The sequence below is a fragment of the Dipodomys merriami genome, unplaced genomic scaffold, assembly GCF_024711535.1.
Source record: "Dipodomys merriami isolate MVZ:Mamm:240054 unplaced genomic scaffold, mDipMer1.0.p SCAF_1, whole genome shotgun sequence".
Taxonomy (NCBI): domain Eukaryota; kingdom Metazoa; phylum Chordata; class Mammalia; order Rodentia; family Heteromyidae; genus Dipodomys; species Dipodomys merriami.
In genome coordinates, this window is record NW_027202270.1 from 32,036,267 (window position 1) to 32,060,111 (window position 23,845).

Here is a 23,845-nt window from a genome sequence, read left to right on the forward strand (position 1 = left end):
AGAGGGGCTACAATTACATGGGCAGGATAATGCATACATTTCTTACCAAGCATTGCAGCCTCCTCCTTTGTTTACCCTTCACCTCCCTTCCCAGCCTCCCCCCTCCCCCCACCCAATTATACCCCCCTCCCCCCCCCCACACCGACAGAAGTAACCTTTCTTATCTACTCATTCATCCTATCTTACCAGGTTTATAAGAATAAAACAAAAGTAATTGCATAAAGGGGAAAATTTGCCCAATATATTTTATTCCCCAAAATTATACTATAAGTTAAACATGCTTCAAATTCAGGTAATGAAAATCTGAGTGTCTGGCATTATGGATCTATGAAAGATTCAACAATGACAAAGATAAAATTGATTCAGTGTCATAGTTATTACTAATACCAATGGGATTTGCAGTGTGTAAAATGATAGAATGATCTCATATTCCTGAATAGAGACAGCAGTTAAAATTGGTTGATTTATTAAAATTTATAATTGAGTTACATATAATTAGATTTCAAAGTCTTGAAAGGTAGAAAACATTTCTTATTGGTTTCTAGTTAATGTGTTGTTAAATAGAGTTTAGTGTAGACTTCTCAGCCATAAACTCATTGAAAACATTATTTTGACAGTAGAGTATAAAGTGTCTCATGTTAAAAATTAAAGTTATTAGCTACACTTTTTTTTCTTTTTTAAAATTTATTTATATATATTATTGTAAAGATACTTACAGAGGGGTTACAGTTACATGAGTAAGGTAATGAGTACATTTCCTATTGAGCAGTTACCTCCTCCTTTATTTTTCCTCTACCATTCCTTCCCTTCCCACCTTCCCCAACTTTTCCCTTCCCCCTCCTCAAAGTTGTGAAGTTTGTTTCAATATAGTGTCTTGTACATCTCATTGTTATAATGGGTCAACCTGTATCCTTATTTCAGCATTTTGTTATTTCCCTTCCCCTTCCCAAATTAGAAAAATGTATATACAGGATGCAGGACACTGGAATCGAATACAGTGACAACAGGGGTTATACCATGGGGGAAGAGCATACAAAGAAACAAAAAAAAATCACATAGTACATTATAAGTACATTTTTAAAATAAGAACAGCAAGAAAGATAAAACCTCTTGTGTCCCTATCTTGGGGTTCATTTCACTTAGCATCAGGTTATACAGTCATATGTACATAGTTTTTGACCTTTTCTGCTTATCCTAGACATATACTAGTTATTGCAAATAAGGGAAACCATGGGACCTATGTTTCTTTGGGTCTGGCTTACTTCACTTGATATAGTTTTTCCAAGTCTTTCCATTTTCTAGCATATGGGGCAGTGTCATTCTTTCTGATGGAGGGAGGCATATAATTCTAGCGCACGCGTGCGCATGTGTGTGTGTGTGTGTGTGTGTGTGTGTGTGTGTGTGTGTGTGTGTGTGTGTGTGTGTGTGTGTGTACACCACATTTCCTTTATCCATTCATCTGCCAAGGGGAACCCGTAGTTCTAAAGAAGAGATTCTATGCTATGATGAATGCAGTTATAACTAATTGAATTCTCATTACGTGATCAGAAAAATAAACAAGGAATTATCAACATCCTTCATTTAAAATCATGAAATCTTGCCTGTCAAGAGTGAAGCCCTGAATTCAAACTCTAGTACCACCAAATACATAAGTACATACATACATACATTCAGTAAAACCATTTAAACCTATGCATGTTGCAAATTTTCTGCTCTTCTGCTTTGTGGGGAAATAGAACGAGATTCCTAGTCACATACTGCTTCATCATCGGTTGAGGTCAAATCTACTCACTGCTCATACTTGTGTTCTAAACACTCAGCAGAGAGCTTAAAACACCATCATTTGGAAACCCCAACACATAGTTTTTTTGATAGGTGTAATTATCTCAAGGATGAAAAAGACAGACATTTTTGTAAGTTCCTTTTCACTATGGTACATGTCGGTAAAAGGTATTAATAATAATTGTTGAAGGTACATTATCCTCTCAAGTCCTGGAGATAAATATTTGACTGGACAGACTGTCTTAGATAGTCTATTACAACCTTGTCTAAAAGAAATCATACTTTTCTATTTTTCTCTTCTTTTCTATTGCTACCAAACTGGTTGGTAAGTGCAAGTCAATTGAAAACAAGCTTTATTGCACATCTGCAATGGGCCAAGCTCTCTGCTGAGTGTTTAGCTACACTTTATTTTTATTGTCAAGTGTATGTATTAGGGAGTTACAGTTATATGAGTAAAGTAATAAGCACATTTCTTGTCCCCTCCCCCAACTCCCCTTCGAGTTGTACAGATTATTTCTAATATATTGTCTTGTGAATATTGCTGTTGCATTGTTTCCTCCCTTGAGAGGAAGATAGAAAAGGGGACAGGCAGAGAAATAAGAAGTACATTATTGTAAAGAAGGGACAAGAAGTGCATTATTATAAAGCTTCTGACCTTATGAAACAAAGCACCTTTAAGCAAAACTCTTTATAAGAGTACCAGTCTTATAATTCAAATAAAATGCCTGCAGATAAAAACAAAAACTCATTTCTGTCATAGTACCTAAGGAAGATAAATGGCTAAGTTAGGCTATTCTATCTATTTTGCTGATATTTGGAAAAGAAAAATCCTGTGGAACACTAACATTTATCTAGTTATTCTTACAGCTCCTTAGATGCAACAGAAATGCCTAAATTGACAGTTAATTGTTTCACATGAACTTACTGGACTGAAAATATAATATTTTTTGTCAGGTACCAGTGGCTCATATGCTTATAATCCTAGTAAGGAGGCTGAGATCTGAAGATCACAGTTTGAAGTCAGCTTGCATAGGAAAGTCCATGAAACTCTTAATCTCCATAAAGCTGAAAATGAAGCTGTGGCTCAAATATTAGAGGGCCAGTCTTGAGGGAAAAAAAGCTAAGGGACATTGCCCAGGCCCTGACTATTATTATAAATACACACACACACACACACACACACACACACACACACACACACACACACAAACACACACACTACTCAATAGCCAAGTATTTCTTGAAATAAAATTATTTTGGTAAACATTTGTAGACTCATCCTTAAGGCGGCTGATAGTTCCTTTCATTACCAAAAGTGTGAATTATTTCACATTGCTATACCCAGGTTGCAGGACCCCCACCAAGAAGACCACTGAGAGTCAGACTTTACAGCTGTTTTAAGGTTTTATTTAAACGGACTGCAGCTCAGGCCTCGTCCTACACTCTGACACAGCAGAGCCTAGGAGGAGAGCCACAAGCTAAATATCTGCAGGGTTTATAAAGGCACACAACCAACCAGGTGTTTGGATTACCACCATGTGTTGCTCTGCTAGAAACAAGCAACAAGTGGTCACTGCCTCAAAACTTTAACCCTTCATTCCCCCTCTTAACTTATGGTCCTGAGACAAAATCTTGTGGCTCTGACCTAAAACTAAACTCCAACAGCTCTTGATCTTGAACGGGTATAGTCCCTCACTGACCTTAGCCATAGTATTAAACAATAATACCAATAATAATCAGTTCATTTTTCTTTTCTTGAGGCATATGCATAGTGGTTGGGTAGGATGCTTGAAGATTTCCCATATTTCTCCATGGTAGTCCATGGCAAAGGGGTCAGCTAGTCTGGCGTGGGAGCAGTGAATCCAAGAAGCAATGCCATCCAACTTAAGGGCAGTGGGTGTAGCCAGTAGCACCATGTAAGGTCCCTTCCACCGTGGTTCCAGAGATCTCAAGTTGTGCCTTCGAACAAACACACAGTCCCCTGGTTTAAACAAATGGGGGTAGGGATAGATGCAGAATCATATAATGCTCTAAGCTGGGGCCACATACTGTTAGGCACCAGCTGTAAATAGTCAAGCTTACACAGAAATTCAGTATCATCCAAATCAGTAAGCAATTCAGTCTGAAAGGTAGGGATAATGGGTGGAGGGTGTCCATACATTATTTCAAAAGGAGTAAAGCCAAGCTGATAGGGTGAATTTCTTACTCTAATCAGGGGAAAAGAAGGAGCAATACCCAGTCTGCGCCAGTCTCCAAGGCCAATTTAGTTAAGGTCTCTTTTAGAGTCCGATTCCTTCTTTCTACCTGCCCAGAACTCTGGGGTCTATAAGCACATTGCAATTTCCAATCCGTCCCCAGTGCCACAGCTATTCCCTGACTTAATTTTGAGACGAAGGCCGGTCCATTGTCCAACCCGATGGTGGATGGGAAGCCATACCTGGGTAGGATTTCTTCCAGGATCTTCTTAGCCACAACGTTCGCGGTCTCATGCTTTATTGGGTAGGCTTCAGCCCATCTTGAAAAAGTGTCTACAAAAACTAGCAAATATTTACATCCAAATTTTCCAGTTTTAATTTCTGTAAAGTCTACTTCCCAATACACACCTGGCCCATTTCCACGGAGGTGAGCTCCTTTTGTAACTGGTTGATTGGGGCCATTGGTGAGCTAACAGGCTTTACAATTTTTAATAATGTCCTCAAAGAGTTGATTTCCTTGCCTAATTTTTACTTCTGAATGTTGGAGCAAGTCCTGTGTTCTTCGGGTTCCCATGTGAGAGGCCCGATGGATTCTCTTAAGAATCCCCTTGCCCAATCTTTGTGGCAAGGTAAGTTTCCCCTCACCAGTTTTCCACCAGTCTTTGTTTCCTTCTCTGTCTGGGGGTTTATAGGCCATGGGAATTTTCTTTATCCACTCCAAGTCTTCTTGGGAGTACTGAGGCTCAGGAGGCAAAGCTCGTGGCCCTGGGTCTACTAGAGTCAGTACTTCTGCTCTGGGCTGGAGGGCCGCCTCCTTAGCTGCCTGATGGGCCAAGTTATTTCCTTTGGTTATAGAATCAGTTCCCTTTTGATGGCCAGGGCAGTGCATAATGGCAATATTTGCTGGTTCCCATAAGGCCCGGATGAGGCTTAAAATTTTTTGTTTGTTTTTAATAGCCTTTCCCTCAGCTGTCAGCAGCCCCCTCTCTTGGTAAATGGCTCCATGGACATGCACAGTGGCAAAAGCATACCGACTGTCCGTGTAAATGTTTAGTCTCTTCCCTTTTCCCATTTGTAGGGTTTTTGTTAGTGCCACTAGTTCTGCTCTTTGTGCAGACGTTCCCTGGGGGAGTGCTTCTGCCCACACTATCTCAGTGCCCGTGGTGACTGCTGCGCCCGCGTACCTTTTTCCATCTTAAATGAAACTGCTGCTGTCTGTGAACCAGGTATGCTCAGCATGCGATAGTGATGAGTCCAACAAGTCTGGCCTCTTTTCCTTGGCCTGGTCTCTTTTCACACTCAATTTCACATTCTCTGTCCTTCCTTTCCTGTCTTTGCTCCTCTGTCTCTCTTATTTGTAAACCTTTTCTGCCGCGGCTACTAGATCCCTAATAGACTTTTCACCAAGTCTGTCTAGAGTCTGCAGCTTTCGCTTGATGTCTGGTGCAGCTTGACTTATGTAGGCAAACATAATCATCTGAGCCGAATCCTGGGTCTCAAGATCATACAAGGTATATTGACTAAAAGCTTCCATGAGCCTCTCAAGATATGCTGCCGGACTTTCACTTCCTCCCTGTCTAACATCATAAACCTTGGCCATATTAGTAGGTCGGCGAGCCGCTGCCTTGAGACCTGCCAACAGAGCCTGGTGGTAGATGAGGATTTGCTCCCTACCTTCAAACATAATGTAGTCCCATGTTGGTTGGATCTCAGGAAAATAGGCAGTGATCAGGGCAGGATCCGTGATGGGCACTCCTATAGGGTCAGGGATATGTTTCCGGGCCACCTCTCTCTCTTCGGTGGTAAATAGGACCGGTAAAGCTGACTGCAATCATCCCAAGTGGGCTGATGAGTAAAGAGAATAGTTTCAAGCAAATGAATTAAAACCTGGGGTTTCTCAGAAAAGGGGGCATTTGGGGTGCACCAATTGTATAGATCACTGGTAGAAAATGGCCAATATTGGAGTTGCTGTTGATCATCCACATGCACAGGACCTATGGTACGTAAGGGAAAAACAGCTGCATTAGAAAGTGGGTTGATCCCATGGCGTCCTCGAGTGACTGGCCCCTCAGAAACTTTAGGGGCAGGTGCCAAGGGTTCGGCTGCTGGTTCTATAGCTCCCTCCTCCTCTTGATCATTCTCAGGCTCTGCAAAAGGAACCTGGGAAGAGGAATATGGGGGAGGAAACATTTCTTTTTCCAAGTTATCTCCCAGAAAAACTGGGGGGTATCTTTTCTTTTCCTCTTTCTCAGTTTCTTTTTGTAAGTCTAGGGGGCTAGATGGAGTGGTGCCCATGGTTTCCAGTGCCGTCAGTCGTACAGTCCAAAAAACAATAAACAGTAAAAACAAAACACATGCAGTCCTGACAGTTACAAAAAAAAAGCTTACGAAGTGGAGATCTCCCGAATTGGTCTGCTGACTCCTGTCACGGAGGGGTTTCACACCCACGCCCCACAGCAGAAGGAGCAGACCCACAGTGGGCGAGTTGGGCCTCCATTAGGAGGCCTTCTTGGTCAGTTCCGGCCCAACACCAAACTGACCCCCACCCCACAATTCACACAGCGGGGTTCCAAGGACCCCAACCCACACGGTGGGGTTCCAAGGAACCCAGTTCCTCCAGGGTTGTTGTGCAAGCACGTCTGCTTCGACAACCCTTTACAAATTGGAGCAGCCATCCTCACAAAGGAAAATGAAAGTAAAACAGACAAATGACAGGACAAGACAAATTAACAAAGACAGTGTTGTTTTACCTTTGGAGTCTGAGTTCTTGAGGGGGGGGTGCGCTTTGCGCTTTGGGGGGATCCCGGACAAGCCCCCACTAATATGTTATACCCAGGTCGCAGGACTCCCACCAAGAAGACCACCAAGAGTCAGACTTTACAGTTGTTTTAAGGTTTTATTTAAACGGACTGCAGCTCAGACCTCGTCCTACACTCTGACACAGCGGAGCCTAGGAGGAGATCCACGAGCTAAAGATTTGCAGGGTTTATAAAGGCACACAACCAACCAGGTGTTTGGATTACCACCATGTGTTGCTCTGCTAGAAACAAGCAACAAGTGGTCACTGCCTCAAAACTTTAACCCTTCAACATCAGACTAATTTTCCTTTCTAAGTTATTATGTGTTTCATTTTTCTTTTCTTTTTTTGTTATTGTTGTAGGTTGTAGGGCTTGAATTCGGGGCTTGTGCCTACACACTGTCCCTGTGCTTTTTTGCACAAAGCTAGTACTCTACCACACAGCTTATGTCCCCTTTTTAGGTGGTTAATTGAAGCCTGGATTGGCTTCAAACTGCAAACCTTAGCTCTAAGCCTCCTGAGTAACTAGGATACAGGGATGAGCCATAAGCACCAGCAATAATTTTCATTTCTTAGAAGCATGAAATTAATATTTTGAATAAATATTAAATTTTAAACAAAATTATATAGTAATACAGATATATCCATAAGAGGTTTTGCATTTCAATGTTGAAAATGGAGATGATTCCATATAATCATTATTTTTTCTTAAAACTTGGTTAAAATTGCATTTCAACTTTGTTATATAGTTTTAACATACTTACAAAACTAGAAAAATTTAAATAACTAATATCAATCATAAAGATAACAATTATAGCTCTACATAACTTATAACCTTCTGTTTCAAGTTTCATAGGAAATGCATCGACAAGTGGCTACTCTACAAGTGCAATGCATGCCCTATTGATGGACAAGTTATATATAACCCTTTAATCTGGAAAGGCAATGCTGTGAATGGTCAAGCACATCCATACTCTTCAAACTTAGATATCACTCATCTGCCAAAGCAAGAATCACTAAAGCTTTTTATTCCTGGCACTAGACTGGTCTTAAAACAAAGCAAATATGGAATTTTACCTAGCATACCTCAGTGTGATTCCCCAAAATTGAACACACCTCAGAATCCTTCAGATATCTATCAGAACATAACAATTGATGATCTATGCTCTGTGAAATTAGATGACACAAATTCAAGAAAATTAATCCATGAACATAAAGTTAACCAACATTTCCCCAGCTACCTTCAAGATTTACCCACTGGGTCATTTGGGAAGACAGCATATCAAACACTTCTTCCATCCCTTACTCAAGAGAATGTCATATGTCTCAATGGAATAAAAATCCCAGCTAACAGCAAAACATGTATTACCAGTCAAAGTCAAAAGGTAGGCAAAGACTGTAAATACATTAATCATAAGACAAACAGGATTCATGGTATCAAAACAAGAGAAGAAAACAGGAGATCAAATATGTTACATCCAGAGGATCTACATCTTACTCTCAATGGGACTACAACTAAACTTAACTTGCCTAAAAGACATAGTAATGACATGGAAAAACTTAGACAAAAATGTATTCCTCCACCAAGATGACCTGTGACTCCCTCCTTACAAACAAATAGTACTGTAGCATCTTTAATAATGGAAGGAGTTCAATTGTGGGGGAAAACGTATTTTATAACCATCAGAAATTTTTGATTATATATAAAAATATTTTATAAAACATAAAATATATATACAGTTTTGACAAATGTATATGAAATCTTGGGTTGTCATTTTGCCTACCTGTCTATGAAGAGCTTCTTTTCTTGAAAGAAAATTAAGACAAAGTGTTACATGTCAATAATGACTGTGCTCAGGATGTTATGGATTCTAGATCAAAGCTTCTATATTTTACAGTGAATAAAACTTTTAAAGTTACAGATAACAGCATGTTGGGCTTATTTCCAAGTACTTGCACAGATTCTGTAATTTTTTTTGCCTTAATCATTATACACCTACAAGAAATTAAAATGGTAGCTTTTTTTTTAATTTATTTCCTCAAAGTGTTCATATATTAAATGAAAATAAAATGTAATTATACAAACAATGCCACATTTTTAATAGTTTTACCAGTTTCACTTTCAAAAAAATTGTATTTTGTAAATAGTGCCAAACTTCTTGTTACAATCACTGTGAAAGGACCTTGTTATTGTTGTTTTAACCTTTTGCTCTATTTTTTTAAAGAAAATCTTTACTTCAAAATGTTCATCTTGAAAATAACATGATTGGGTTCTCACTGTGGTTTTTAAAAATATTTTTATCATCTTTAAGTAGTTATTCAAAGGAGTTGTCATTCAACATAGTAGTTTACCAATATAGTGCATCTTGCAACTTTAAAACAACTCTGTATTCAAAGAAGCCCCTCAATTCTGCAAATTAGGAAGGTTACCTATTAGTTACCAAGTAAAGGACTCCTGGGAAAGTTATTATGTGCATTTGCTATGGGTTGAAATTTTTCTCATTAAATTTACCTGAGGTTTAACTTTAAATCAGGCACTGCATTGATTTGAGCAGGTCCTCAGTCTTCTAGTCTTCCCTACTTTCCTCTAGTAACACTTTTCGTGGTTACCTATCTCCACTTTTGTGAGTCAGCCCCTTTATCTGTTACTCAGGTTGTCATTTCTTACAAAATTGTATCTACCTGCATTTTGGTGGTTCCATAACAGGTGGCCTTTGTTGATGCATCATCCCATTATCCCCAGTGCCTCTCCTGCTGTCAATCCTGAGTGACAGAAGAAAGCTTCCACTGCACATATGAGCAATGCTGGGGCTGCAAACCGGTACTGATCATGGCCTTGGTAAATGTATTTTACTCATAATTGTCTGGCCTCACAGAATATCTTCACTTTTAGCATGCCCTCTTTTTTATGCCGTTATGAGTCAATCTATAGTGGCAATGCACCATCACCTGAAGTCCTTACCCAGTCATTAAATCCTCCATCAAAACAACATTCTCAAAGAAATGAACAATGTTCTTTAGCTTCAGAATTCAGAACCCATGTGTTCTTTTCTAGGACACAATACACAATGGTAGGATATGCAGCTACTTTAAAGTATAATATCCAGTGACTCCGTGGAAATTTCACATCCTTAGCTGGGCTATGCTATGACTTAGTCCTAATTATTAAACACTATTAACAAGAGGTAAAGGCAAATCTTGAAGAAGACATGATATTCAAGCAAGGGAAGAGCCTGCTGCTGCATTTTCTGCTGCAGGCCTGCCTGGGGCTCAATTTTTTCAGAGACATCACTCAAATGTTCTCTTTCCAAGTGTTAAGTTGTTTTCAACTAGGCCCTGATCCTGGCATTACCTGCCTGCACTTGGTAAGAATTTTATCTTACCTGAAGTTCTACCAGGCCTCAAAGGTCTGGGTCTCAGCTTGTTCATGCAGGTAAGATGTCTGTAGCTTCCTGGAAAGTCTGTGGCTTTCACATAGTAGGTGTTCAATAGCCTGAGGCTTTTCATTCTTTGGTTTCCTAGAGTAGCAATTAGGTTAAGAGGAGCCATTCATTCCATTTTTCTTATAGTTTTTATCTCCCCTATCACTTAAAGCTCAGCTACACCACACCCAATAGTAGTTACCCTTCTCCCTAGTGACTCATCCACAGAGCATCAATCACTGGATATCCACATTATGCCCAGAGGTGTGTGTTTCACTTACCAGAGGCACAGTCTTTGTTGCAGCTTCCCTGAAAATGATCCACTCCCTCACTTCAGACCACTCCCTTTCCTGGCATTCATAGATTGATTCTTCCTAAACCAGGTGTTTAAGCAGAACTGATATGCTGGCTCTGCATTGACAATTAACACATGCTCAAAAGCAAGGGTCTGCTGGGCCCTGATGGCTCACACCTGTATTCCTAGCTGCTCATGAGGCTAAGATCTGAGGATCTTGATTTAAAGCCAGCCCAGGCAGGAAAATCCCTGAGATTCTTTTTTTTTTTTTTAAGTCCAGTCGTGGGGCCTGAACTCTGGGGCTGGGCGCTGTCCCTCAGCTCTTCAGCTCAAGGCTAGTGCTCTACCACTTGAGCCACAGCACCACTTCCGGCTTTTTTCTTTTTGCTTATGTGGTGCTGAGGAATCGAACCCAGGGCCTCATGCGTGCAAGGCGAGCGCTCTACCACTGAGCCACCTTCCCAGCCCCCCTGAGATTCTTATCTCCATATAACCACCAGAAAACTGGAAGTGGAGCTTTGGCTGAAATTGGTAGATCACCAGCCTTGAAATGCTCAGGGACAGCACCCAGGCCCTGAGTTCAAGATCCACAAGCAACCAAAGAAAATAACTAGCATATGTCTGGAGTACGCAGAAAAGGTCAAAAGCTATGTACATATGACCAGATAAGATGATGTTAAGCAAAATGAACCCAAAGATAGGGACACAAGTGGTTTTTTTCTTTCCTGTTATTGTTTCTAATGTATTTATAATATATCGTGTGATTTTTTTTTGTTTCTTTGTACATTCCTCCCCCATGGTATAACCCCTGTTTTCACTGTATTTGATGCCAGTGCCTTGCAACTTGTATATATACACTTCTCTAATTTGGAGAGAGGAAGGGAAAAAACAAAATGCTTAAATAGGGATACAGGTTGACCCATTATAACAATGAGATGTACAAGACACTGTTGAAAAACGAACTTTACAATTTAGGCCAGGGGTGGAGGGTGTGGAAGATGGGGGGAGTGTAGTTTTGGAGGTGGGGTGGGAAGGGATGGTAGGGGAAAAACAAAGGAGGAGATAACAATACTTGATAGGATATGTACTCATTACCTTGCTCATGTAACTGTAACCCCTCTGTACAGTATTTTTACAATAAAAAGTATTAAAAAAAAACACAGAACAAGGGTCTGATTCTATTAAAATATATTTTACCACTCTTCATCTTCATCCTTTCCCTGGGGAAAGAAAATATTTGGCAGAAGAAAGCTGAGCATGGTGGCACACGCCTGTAATCATACCTTTTCAGGAGGGAGCAGCAGAAAGATGTCGTTTGAGGTTAGTGGAAGTGGCACTGTGGCATAAGTGGCAGAGTGCTTGCCTTGAGCTGAAGAGCTGAGGGACAGTGCCCAGGCCCAGAGTTCAAGCCCCATGACGAAAAAAAAAAAAGTTTGAGACTAGCCCAAACAAAGTTAGCGAGACCCAATCTCAACAGTTCAAGTGTACAATGTTTATTTAGCAAGTATAAAGACCTGCAGTGAGTCCTCAGTACCACCAAAAAGAAAAGGAATTTGGCAGGGAGGGAAGTAGAACTGTGCAGCTTTGGCTGTACTTCTGCCTGAACAAATTATGGGGTACTGTGCATTGCAGAAAGCGTGTGGGTTATGCAAGTGCCCGGTAACTGAGACAACCTGAAGGAGCGGAGCACAGTACACCATCCACTGTAACATGCTCAGGAGCCAAGGCAGCTGACATGTGAAGACTGATGAGGGCTACAAATTCCCCCTCTACTGTAAGTAGAGGTGGAGAATACATTTAGCAAAGGATTGATTAGGACAAGGAGGTAAATGGAGTCCAAAACAATTCATTTTGTAGTAGCCATTATTACTGCTCATCAGGTATCTTTCCCTTGCATTTAGAGAAGTATATTTTCTAAGTCTTTTAGAGTTATGGAGAGCATTATAATGAGCTCTGACCAATGATATGCAGGAGAAAGAGAATGTTATTACTTTCAGCCAGAGATAGAGAAAAGCTCCTGCACATTCCAGTTTCTTTTCCTCAGCCAGTAACTGGAGAGCCATAGATTAGAGAGAGTATAGCAGCAAAGTAACAGAGCTTCCATCAGCCCACACACTGAAACATTAGAGTTCATAATGGAGCTTTGGGTGCGATATAAGTTTAGAGGTTGCCAAGCACCAGTGGTTCATACCTGTTCATCTAAGCTACTCAAGAGATTGAGATCTGATTATTACAGTTCTAAGCTAGCCCAGGCAGGAAAGTCTGTAAGATTTTCACTTATCACCAGTGGAGAAGTGGAGCTGTGGCTCAAGTAGTAGAGTGTTACCCTTGAGCAAAAGAAGAAAAAGCCAGAAATGCCACTATGGCTCCAAGTGGTAGCAGCACTAGCCTTGAACACACAAGCTCAAGGGCATTGCCCAGACCCTGGTTTCAAGCCCTAGGACTGGCACAAAAAAAAATTAGGGGTCATAGGCATTGCACTGCAGATTCTCTGATCCAGGCAAAGTAATGTATTATTTGGGCAGGATAAAGAAGATGTGAGATAATATGGGAATGGGGTCATGGTTTATTCACAGGCTCACTTTGTCTTCTGGCACCCTGTACAGCAATGGTACACAGTTATAATCTCTGTAGACTAAAGTAGCATCTGACCAACTTTGGCCTCAAGGTTACATGGTCTCGGGGCTACATGAATATGTTTAAGTTCTCTGGGTTCGCATCACTAGGGTCTCCAGACCCTAAAGGAGTTCAACTTACTCTATTGTCTCTTCAAGCCACCCATTTACAGCATCTCACTGCACAATCTACATGTCATCTGTCTTCTGGCGAGGAAGGTTGACTCCTGAACCTATCTACCACCACAACAGTATATACCATAGCAGCATATTACCAAAGGGCAGGCCCTTCTTTTTTTTAGTTAAGTTTTTTTATTGTGAAAATACTGTACAGAGGGGTTACAGTTACATGAGCAAGGTAATGAGTACATTTCTTATCCAACATTGTTGCCTCCTCCTTTGTTTTTCCCCTACCATCCCTTCCCTCCTACCTTCTCAGCTACACTCCCCATCCCCACCTAAATTGTAAAGTTTGTTTTTTGACATAGCATCTTTTACATCTCATTGTTTCAATGGTCAATCTGTATCCCTATTTAAACAATCTATTTTTTCCCTTTCCTTCCCCAAATTATACCATCAAACACAGTGAAAATAGGGGTTATACTGTGGGGGAGGGACATACAAAGCAACAAGAAAATCACATGGTACCTTACAAATATGTTAGAAACAATAGCAAGGAAGACAAAAACCACTTGTGTTCCCTATCTTGGGGTTCATTTTGCTTAACATCATCTTACCTGACCTTTTCTGCTTGTTCCAGACATATACTAGTTTAAAGCACATAACTAACACCAGGAGGATCCCAAATTTGCCAAATTTGTGGAAGGGATACTTAGCAAGCTGTTAGATCAGGACAGTACTAACATAACAGTGATTGTCAAGAATATAAACACCACACTCAGTTTTCAGTAAAGCAGATACACCTCTCTGGGCTGCACTAAGTAAGTTTAGGCCCATGAAGTTCTGTAAGTATACTTTCCACATTTGGAACTCTTGTTCATTCAGTGAAGATAGGGTGTGGTGGGTACAATTTAATGCTCTGTTGGTATAGAAAGCTAATGTGGTTACTTGGGTTTTAACATAGACATCTGTACAATGAGGTGAGAGCAGGGTAACTGAATAATACCACCATGGAATGGGCTTCATTCTGTCAAGCCCAGGCAGCATCCCAGCTTGTGGGGGGGCCTCTGCTACATCTTGTATTCCACCAAGTCCAGGAGATACAGCCTGTTCCAGGTACACTTACCCAACCAACTCTGAGACAGATATGGCTGTCCACATGCCCCAAACACCCAGAATATACACCACCTGCTTCTCCAACCTCTGTCTATCTGAAATAACCTGACCACACAAGGATGGATATCAAAGATTTTTCTGATATTAATGTATGGCATAGTGGTAAGAAAAGAGACATGGTATGATTTCAAGTTTTTAAATTTGTTCAGATGTGTCTTATGGTGTCCACATATTGGCATGGTTTCCTTTGGCCCCCTGAAAGTGCTGCTATCAAGTCACTGGGCAGGTTTCTGAGTGCGGAGATGAAAGAAGTAGGAACCATGCCTGACAGGTTTGACTCTGGATCCACATCCAAGACCAAAGTCATCAGGCTTGTCCCTGGGGACTTCCTAAGTGTGCCCTTCCCCACAATGGCTCTTATTAGAGGAATATTTGCTTCACTCTACCATTCTACAGCTGACAGGGGATGAAGCCAAGTCTGAAGACCATTTCAGGTCTATAGCCTGGACAAATGTGGGCATCACTCCTCCTATATCCTGTGGCTGAATTCAGAAAAATACCTGAAAATAGCCTGAAGAAATAGCTAAGATATGGAACCAATCCAGATGCCCCTCAGTGGATGAATGGATCAAGAAAATGTGATATATATATATATATATATTATATATATATATATATATATATATATATATATATATATAAATTCTATGCTACTATCAGAAAGAATATACTGGCCCATGTGTTAGGAAACAGAAAGACTTGGAAAAAATCATATTGAGTAAGCCAGACCCAAAGAAACATAGGTCCCATGTTTCCCTTATTTCCCTTATTAGTATATGTCCAGGATAATTTTACAATATGAGCAGAATAGCTCAATAGGTATGTACATATGACCATATAAGATGATGCTAAGCAAAATGAACTCCAAGACATGGAAACAAGAGGTTTTCCTTTGTTGTTGTTTTTAATGTACTATGTGATTTCTTGTTTCTTTTGTATGTTCTTCCCCCTGTGGTGTATCACTTGTTGTCACTGTATTTGATTTTGGTACCCTGGTATTGTATACACATTTATTTCAATTAGGGAAGAGAAGGGGAACAACAGAATTGTGAGACAAAGGTCAAGGGGGAAGCCCTGCAACAGTGATGTACACAAGACAATATTTTGGAAACAAACTGTACAACTTGGAAGCGGAAGGAAAGTAGGAAAGAACTGAGGGAAAGGGTAACAAGTTTGACAAGAACTGTACTTATTACCTTACTTATGTAACTATAACCCCTCTACACATCACCTACACAATAAAAGGAAAAATACCCGTATTCATAGTGTATGAGGAGGGATTTCTGAGTCTGGAGTAGGCAATGACATCTACCAGCCTACCACCTGCCAGTCGTTCCTCCAATTCCAATCCCCCTAGGCCTAGACTGAATCTCAAAGCAAAGAATATTTCTAGATTGCTGACAAGTTGTTGTTGGGGTACAAGATGGAGAGCTCTTTTCCCACCATCTGTTGGCATTAGTCTCCCTAATTTTTTTTTAAAAAAACATCTTTAGATTCTTTTCCATTGAACAAAATCCATTATCATCTATTTAGTTAGTTTGTAACTCCATTCATAGTTATTGAGTAATCCTTATATAACAAAGATATTGTTGATAATTAGGGGATTATAAAGTACAGTTTCTATCCGTAAAGCTCTGAGGTTCTCAGATAAACATAAACAAGATGCAAATATTAATTCAATATAAGAATTTAGGCAAGACATCATTGTCTCACATCTGTAATCCTAGCTACTGAGGAAACTGAGATTTAGGAGTTGTGGTTTAAAAATCAGCCCAGGCAGACAAATCTGAGACTTGTTGTGTCCAACTAACCAACAAAAACCTGGAAGTGAAAATATAGCTCAAGTTATGCAGTCCTAGCCTTGAATTAAAAAAAAAAAAGCCAAGAAAATGCAGAGGCCCCAAGTTCAACTCCAAATTCTCCCTCCCACCCCCTTTCCTTCTCTCTCTCTCTCTCTCTCTCTCTCTCTCTCTCTCTCTCTCTCCTTCTTTCCATGTCTCTATCTCTCATACACACACACACACACACACACACACACACACACACACACACACACACACACACACACACACACACAAAAAAGAATCTAGCAGTGCATTCATAATTAACATACTGGATTTACTTTCTTTAGTAGTAAATTGAAGAATCTATTTTGGGCAAATGAGACTTTAGAACTGCTCTGACTTAGATTGGAATTGTTTTACTAAGGCTAATCTTCATAAGTACTATTTCAAAATAGTACTTAATACCAAATGCTAAATAGCAAAGCTCAAAAGAAATACTTTTTAACAAGTATTTGTTATATAGAAGAAAAGTTTAATTTCTGAACTGAAATGTGAAAATGTAGAAAATAAAATTTGTTCTGTGATATTTATTCCACATTGCCTAACAACTACAATTATGCTTTTCACTAGGAAGGGTTTTTAATGAAGTCATTCAAGTATAATAATACCAGAAGCTCCTGGGAGTGTAATTATCTGGCTTGTTTTGAATCAGGCTGTCTGCAGTTTGTCTAGTGTTCTAATAAGCTCTACAGGGATTATAGACAGTTAATATATGAATTGTAAAACCCTGGTCAGCCTAAGGAAAAAAGACAAACTTATGTGGTTTTTCACAAAACTGTCAAATATTATTCACCAGCAAAGCTAGTGTAGGCTCAAGATATACAGTTCAATGATGTCAGGTTTTTGTAAGCACAAACTTCACATGTGAACTTTCCTAACAGATTTTTGAGAAGGTAATTCATCTTCCATATCTAAGAAAATGCAGAAAAACACTACTACAAGATTTTGACAAACATCCTAGGTAGTAAAATCTGTAACCTTTAAGTTATTTCAGAAAGAAGTTTTCATTTTTCCTTACAAACTTTTCCATGTATATTAAAGGTTAACCCCTCATTTGTAATTGAGTCTATCCACTCTTCAGTATTTAACATGAATTCTGATGTCTAGACTAGCTTTCTGGGGATAAACTCTGAAGATGTTTCCATTTTAAAGCTCTAAATTCAGTAAACAAAAATATATAGTTCTCAAATGGATGGAATGTCAAAATAAAGCATATATAAATATAAAAATTAAGTTTTCCATTATTTTTATATTACTTATTTTATATGTATTTATAATATATTACACATTATCTATTTATCTAATCTATAATGTGATATATGATACAAATATAATCATATGTAATAGTACATATAATATAGCTATTATCTATGTTGTTTTATAATATAATCAATATATTATGGATATAGATTTAATTTTTAAAATTTTATATATGATATATCACATCTGTAAAATGAAAAACCTCAATCTCTATTCTGATGTAGAAAGCAAATACAAATCTAAGACAATAAGGTAATCAGTTTCCTCAGGAGGAAAAATAGTTTTCTATTTGATTTAGGAAGGCAATGTGGTAGAAGGGGTGAATTTCTTCACATTGCATTGTGAGCATTCATGAAAACATCATAATAAAACTTCGTTACAAATGTATTCAAATTCAAAAATGATAAAAAGTGAGAAAAGTTTACTAATGGACCTAAACTGTATTTACTCTTATAATGAAACCTACCTATATAAAGGTGGCCAAAAGTGTTTTTATGGAGTCAAGTAAATTTTTTATGAAGTCCAGATAAAGCAACCATGTGGCACAGATGGACCTTTTTCCAACATGTATTCCCAGGACAAATGATTCCTCGTCATCTGCCACAATTAAGTACTAACACTCATAATTTTCATAAACATCAACATATCCTATCTCCATCCAAATTCTTTTCCTATCATTCTTCCCATATTAGTTTCTCTTCTGAGATGAACAGCTCATGACTACCATCCATTTGTTTCTGACTGTGATTTAGGAAAGGCTGTTACAAACAGTTCCATGTGAGCTTGGGTCATCTGTGACCCTTCCAAGGAGCCACATCCTGCCTGAGATCTCAGGACTCTCTTTGATAGACATCAAGCACTGGAGCAAAGTGCCATAGCCTGGATGGCACTTCCAGGGTTCCATGTTAAAGTCTTTATCACAATGTCAGTGGAGAGAGTCACCATGGATGGCAACAGCACTGTATTTCCAAGCTGACTGAGAACCTAATCCCATTCAAACCTTTGAAGGTATATCTAGTGACAGAATAATTCTAAAAACTATTCTAAAGCAGAGAATTTTGAAGACCTAATGCTGCTTTTGAGGTATCATGTAGTCTCTAAAGTCCAAAGAACAGTTTTAAAGGGAGAATGGGAGACTTTATGTCACTTTCTCACTTGGAAAGTAAGTAATTCTCAAAACACCTATCATATTACACCGTACACCTTATTGGATAGAAAACAATTTGTCTACATTCAGCTTTAAACTGAAAATATGAACTCAGGAGATACAAACTACAAAGAGAAAATAAGTGCATTAAATAAGCACAGATTTATTTTACTAAAGGGAATAAAAATGAATAAAAAGTAATGGCTGGATATTTACTAGATTAAATGTCCATTGAGGAAGCTTTTACATTCTACCCCAAATTAAACAATGTATCCATTATATGTTTAGATTTATTTTATTATCTTTAAGGAAGTATTCTTAACATTTTACAAATCTCCAGACTCAGAACAGTTTTCAGCAGTGGATATAGTAATAACAGCAATAAATACACAGAAACATGAGACTTCTTTGATGAGAGAGTATGGGAAAGAAATAATTGGAAATAAGAGGGCAAAATATCAACTCTAGATCTGAAGGGGAAATTAATACAAATTCTTTGACAATGTCATTCCATGGAGAAATGAGTAACCCATATCTTATAAATGGAACTGTGACTTTGAGCTTCACCTCTTTGGGGGAATTTAAGGGACATTATTTAACCTACAGATGCCTAAAACCCTACACTATGTATGGATGCCAGAATATTTTTCAGAGTGACCTGAAAGTGATTGCCAAAGCACACACATGCTTTTCTTCCTCAACATTTGTGGTCTTAGTGTCATATTAAACAGATTATAAAAGGGTACAATCCCTATATAACTGCATAAAGTCATAAAAATCGATTTTAAAAAGTCTATGATCATATGTATTCAAAAATACATATAGATGTGCTTTAGTAAATTGACAATTGACATTTTTGCCTTTAAGATATCCAAAGTACATACAAAGGATCCACAAATGTTAACCACTTGTAACCAAAATTATCTAGGTTTACATTTGCAAAAACTTGTGTTGGCTTTCAATTTAAAAATTTAAGAAAGTTGTATAGTTGTTGATGGATTCTCACTTGGAGTGGGGCTAAGAAAAGTAAATGGCTTCATCTTTTAACCAGGAAACTTGTGAGCCACTCACAAATGAGAAGTCACATTCTTTTGATCACTAGAAAAGATAAGTTGCCTAAAATTCCCAATTAAAAAAACAGCATGTGCAGTGTTTGAAAAAAAAAGTTTTCTTCTAAAATCAAACAAGAAGTTTTAGGAAAGCCCTTGGGAAATGTATTCTCCTTTTCTCCACACACAAATGACTAAAATAACTCGTATACCTGGGTTGTACACTTACATAGGATTATGTGTATTTCATTTACCAAGCTGAGGAATGGAACAGTTTTAAAAGTGGAAAAATATACATACTTGAAATATTGAAGAGGAGGAGGAACATTTTTGCTATACAGTTTCTAAAGTCATTCCAACACAAACAATGTATCGATGTATGCTGAATTCAAAAACAGGATTAAAACCCAGAAAAAGAAATGCAACATGCAAAATTCATTGTTCCAACATGAAACACTAGATCTATTATTTTTAATAAAAACTGCACATCTGTTTACTTGGCTAACAGAGATAATGTACACTGAAGAAAAATGTTATTATATCCTTCTAATAATGCAATCTGTATCAAAGGCACTTCCACAGAGCACTAACTCCTCATTGTTTCCCAAATCATTTTCATTCATGTTACTTTAATCTAGATTTTTGTGTGTCATACCAATAAAAAAAACTTCTAATTGTGAGCCATATCACTATTACTAAAAAAAAAAAAAATCTATGTATTATCCATTTATGTTTTCCATGGTTTGAGTAATATAAATCAAACATGTGCCCTAAGTCTTTAAGTTCTTTGGGTTAACAAAGGAGATTTCAGAAGTAATTATAGGAAAATATTGACTGAAGTCTACCATTTCAATTTTATCTACATTTTTACTAAAGCAAATGTGGCTATTTGGTTCTAAACTTTCACTTTATTTGCATGGCTTGAGTCAATATTGCTCCTATGTTGAATAGTAAGAAAATGAGAGATAAAGCAATTTTACTTCATCTTTTTTATCAAGGAAAAGGGAAAGATGCTTCAGATATGTGTCTTCATGAAATATTTAGGAGAAATGGGAAGGGTTGATTTTAATTAAAAGCTTTTAGGACATATGACTAATAACTTCAGAACTGAAGACACATATAAATAGCTAATGAATGTGTTCTCATTGAATTCTTCACTATGTTGAAAAGCATACTGATACACTTTTAAAACTAGCTCAAGAAGCTGAAAGTTGAGGATGGTAGTTTGAAGCCAGCCTAAGCAGGAAAGTCTGTGAGACTCTTTAACCACCAAAAAAACAGACATGGAGCTGTGGCTCAAGTGGTAGAGCTTTAACCTTGAGCATTAAAAGCTCAATGACAGTGTCCAGTCCCCGATTTCAAGTCCCAGGACCAGCACACACAAAAATAAATAAATAAAATTAAAAAATAAAGAACAAAAATTACAATGCCAAGTGAACATAGGAAGAATCTATACTTCCCCTGAATTGAAAGCAATTTTCTCAAACATCTTACAAATGTTCCAACTTCTACCTATATAACTAATTTCCTGAAATATTTTTGAGCCTCAGGAAAACAGCATCTTTTTCTATTCATAGATGAAACTTTTTTATTTCTTTTATCTCCCCATATTTTGGTATTCATTGGAATTCGTTATCCTTATCATTTTATATCAAGTTTACTAGCCTTTAAGTGACTGAGTTATAGTTTTTTGACTAGAAGAAATACATTAAATTTTATTCTTGCCTACATGTATCAGTGAGCCTTAGTATTTCAGTTTTGTTATTCCAGATTGGTAAATTTTCTTTCTTGACAACTTGGGTTGCTTCATTTTGAGGTGGTGGGGGAGAAAAAGAAAAAGAAAAATCCTGCATCTCAACAATCATTTCTCAATATTTTTTAATTTCTCAAATTGCTATTTTTGTGAAGTTCATATACTTAAAGGAGTTGGTAACTCTCTCTAATGACCAAGAAACATCTCGCTCATTTTACATAGGTGTACGATTTACTTTGGGGATGATATTGCTATTTATCTCACAAAAGAAAATGTCTGGTGTTTGAAGTCTAACATAATATCAGTCCCCACATTTATCAAGTTGATATCAAGTACAGGCAGAGGGGGACATAATTGAAGAAGAGCTTCCACTTACCATGGTAGTCATCAGGCAGACACAACATTTTTTAGAGTAACTTTAGGAATACACATCTCATTATTTTATTCTCAAGAGAATACCAATTTGGCTGACTGAGCAAACATTTTGTTAAATAATTAACATTCTGACACTATTTCACATTTTGAAAAGCTGATGCTTCAAATTCTTCACTCAAAACTAAACAAAAAGAATAAGCCAGAAAAAGCATTCTTCAGTGCCTTCCTCTCTGATTGCTATTTACTCTCCTTGAGACATGACCCAGGACCATGAGTTCACTCAGTCTCAACTTCTTCAGTTCATACTAAAATTTACATCAAGAAGCACAGACACAGCCACCTTCGGAGTTAATTTATGGGAAGCAGTGGGCGTTCCTCCCGCTTCTTCCAGATGTTAGTCTTGCTGTCTCTTTTGGTTAGTGGTGGTGGTCGGCCCCTTTTTCTGGTGGGAGATGTAGTAGCTTCAAAATCTTCAACGGTGGTTTTTCTTGCTGGAGACTCCTCGCCAGGGTGCTCCAGGATAACTGCACTCCCTCCTCCATCCAAGATGTGCCTTAACGCCGGGTCCTCTGGGGAACAGACAGTGGTTCCACTCTCACTGCTGCTCAGGTCTAAATCTTCCAAGTAAAGAATCTTGGGCTGATGCATGCTTTTGATGAATGTTTTCTCCCTCTCCAGCTTTCTACTCAATTGATGCTCATTCATGTCTACCCCAGAGTCAAGACTTGTGTCATTGCTCTGGGCTCTCTTTCCCTTTTTCAGGTCTATGAAGGAGTGCCTCACTTGAGCAACTGGTTTTCCATCAAGGGACACAAACCATGCTCTGGGATGTGGGGAGGGCTTTCCTTTGGACAGCTCTAAGAGGGTCTGTTCTGAAATTCCTTGAAGTTCTGATGAAAATGGAGTCATTACAACAGCTTCATTTAGTGTTCCAGGGACAGAGACAGATTCTAATAAGCTATTGGAGTATCGGCTCCAGTCGGAAGTCTGAGATGGCAAACTCTGCTGACCTTCAAGAACGATATCCTCTTCCCTAGCATCTTGGGGCTGTGCATGAGAATGCATTGGCATTTTGGGCAAAGTCTGTGTGAAGTTCTCTCTGTTTACTGGTTCCATCAATTGGCCATATACTAACTGTCCCTTTCTTGGCAGAGTAGCTGACTTAGCAGTATGTAACTGCTCTGGAGTAGGGAAGAGGTCTGACGTTTGAAGGATGGCAATGGGCTGGCTGTATATATGCATTAGCTGTTCAGGAATGTGGGAACGTCCATACATCTCCTCGTCGTTACCTGTAAGATACCTCTTTTCCTCTTGAGCATCACCTAATGATGACAGATTGTTGTTAATATGTTTAGGTTGTTTGGTCCCTCCAATTGGCTCCAAAGACTGTGTTGGGTTTCTTGAGTAGTTATTTTGATTGACTGATAAATATGAAACCTCTTCATTGTAGATTTTAAAATTGTCCCGAGTTTTTACCATGGAAATTCTTTCTTCTCCTTCTGCTTTTGATGGTTCCTTTTTTTGAGGGCTGTATGAGGCATTCTTGGCATTAAATATCTGTGACTTGTCCTCAGCTTTTAATGCAATTTTGACTGAACTGATGTGATTTATGTGTGTCGTTGATGTTGTCTGGTCTCTCTTGAGGACCTCAAGCTTAGTGATATTTCTATCTCTTTTTTGTGTAGTACCACACTTATCCCTAGAAGAGAAATCATGAGGTTATTTAAAGGTTATAATCTAGAAGATTCATTGTTTTAAATCCCACATATGCATGTCATATATGAAGTGTTGCTGTTAGGATATATATTTTGATTTTCAACATCCATATCTTAAAGACTATACAATTTACTTTTAGAGATAAACTTTGTAATGCACAGAATATACTAAAATGATACTATAATTTGATAAAGAATATAAGGCAGTGATATTTTAATAGGGGTATGCATGTGTGTATTTGTGTGTGTGTGTGCGTGCGCGTGTGTGCATGTTTATACACTTAACTAATATTGATCTTA

General features: G+C 38.4%; 2 protein-coding genes across 2 annotated transcripts in view; one reads left to right on the forward strand and one right to left on the reverse strand.

The window, feature by feature from the left end:
• Zswim2 (zinc finger SWIM-type containing 2) overlaps positions 1–8,662 on the forward strand; it is a 31,460-nt gene extending 22,798 nt beyond the window's left edge. Inside the window, exon 9 of the mRNA XM_070030914.1 lies at positions 7,623–8,662. Coding sequence (XP_069887015.1) covers positions 7,623–8,366 — 744 coding nt within the window. The 3' untranslated portion in view covers positions 8,367–8,662. The remainder of the gene's footprint in view (positions 1–7,622) is intronic.
• Positions 8,663–18,796: 10,134 nt separating this feature from the next.
• Fam171b (family with sequence similarity 171 member B) overlaps positions 18,797–23,845 on the reverse strand; it is a 68,551-nt gene continuing 63,502 nt past the window's right edge. The window contains exon 8 of the mRNA XM_070019513.1: positions 18,797–23,529. Coding sequence (XP_069875614.1) covers positions 22,179–23,529 — 1,351 coding nt within the window. The 3' untranslated portion in view covers positions 18,797–22,178. The remainder of the gene's footprint in view (positions 23,530–23,845) is intronic.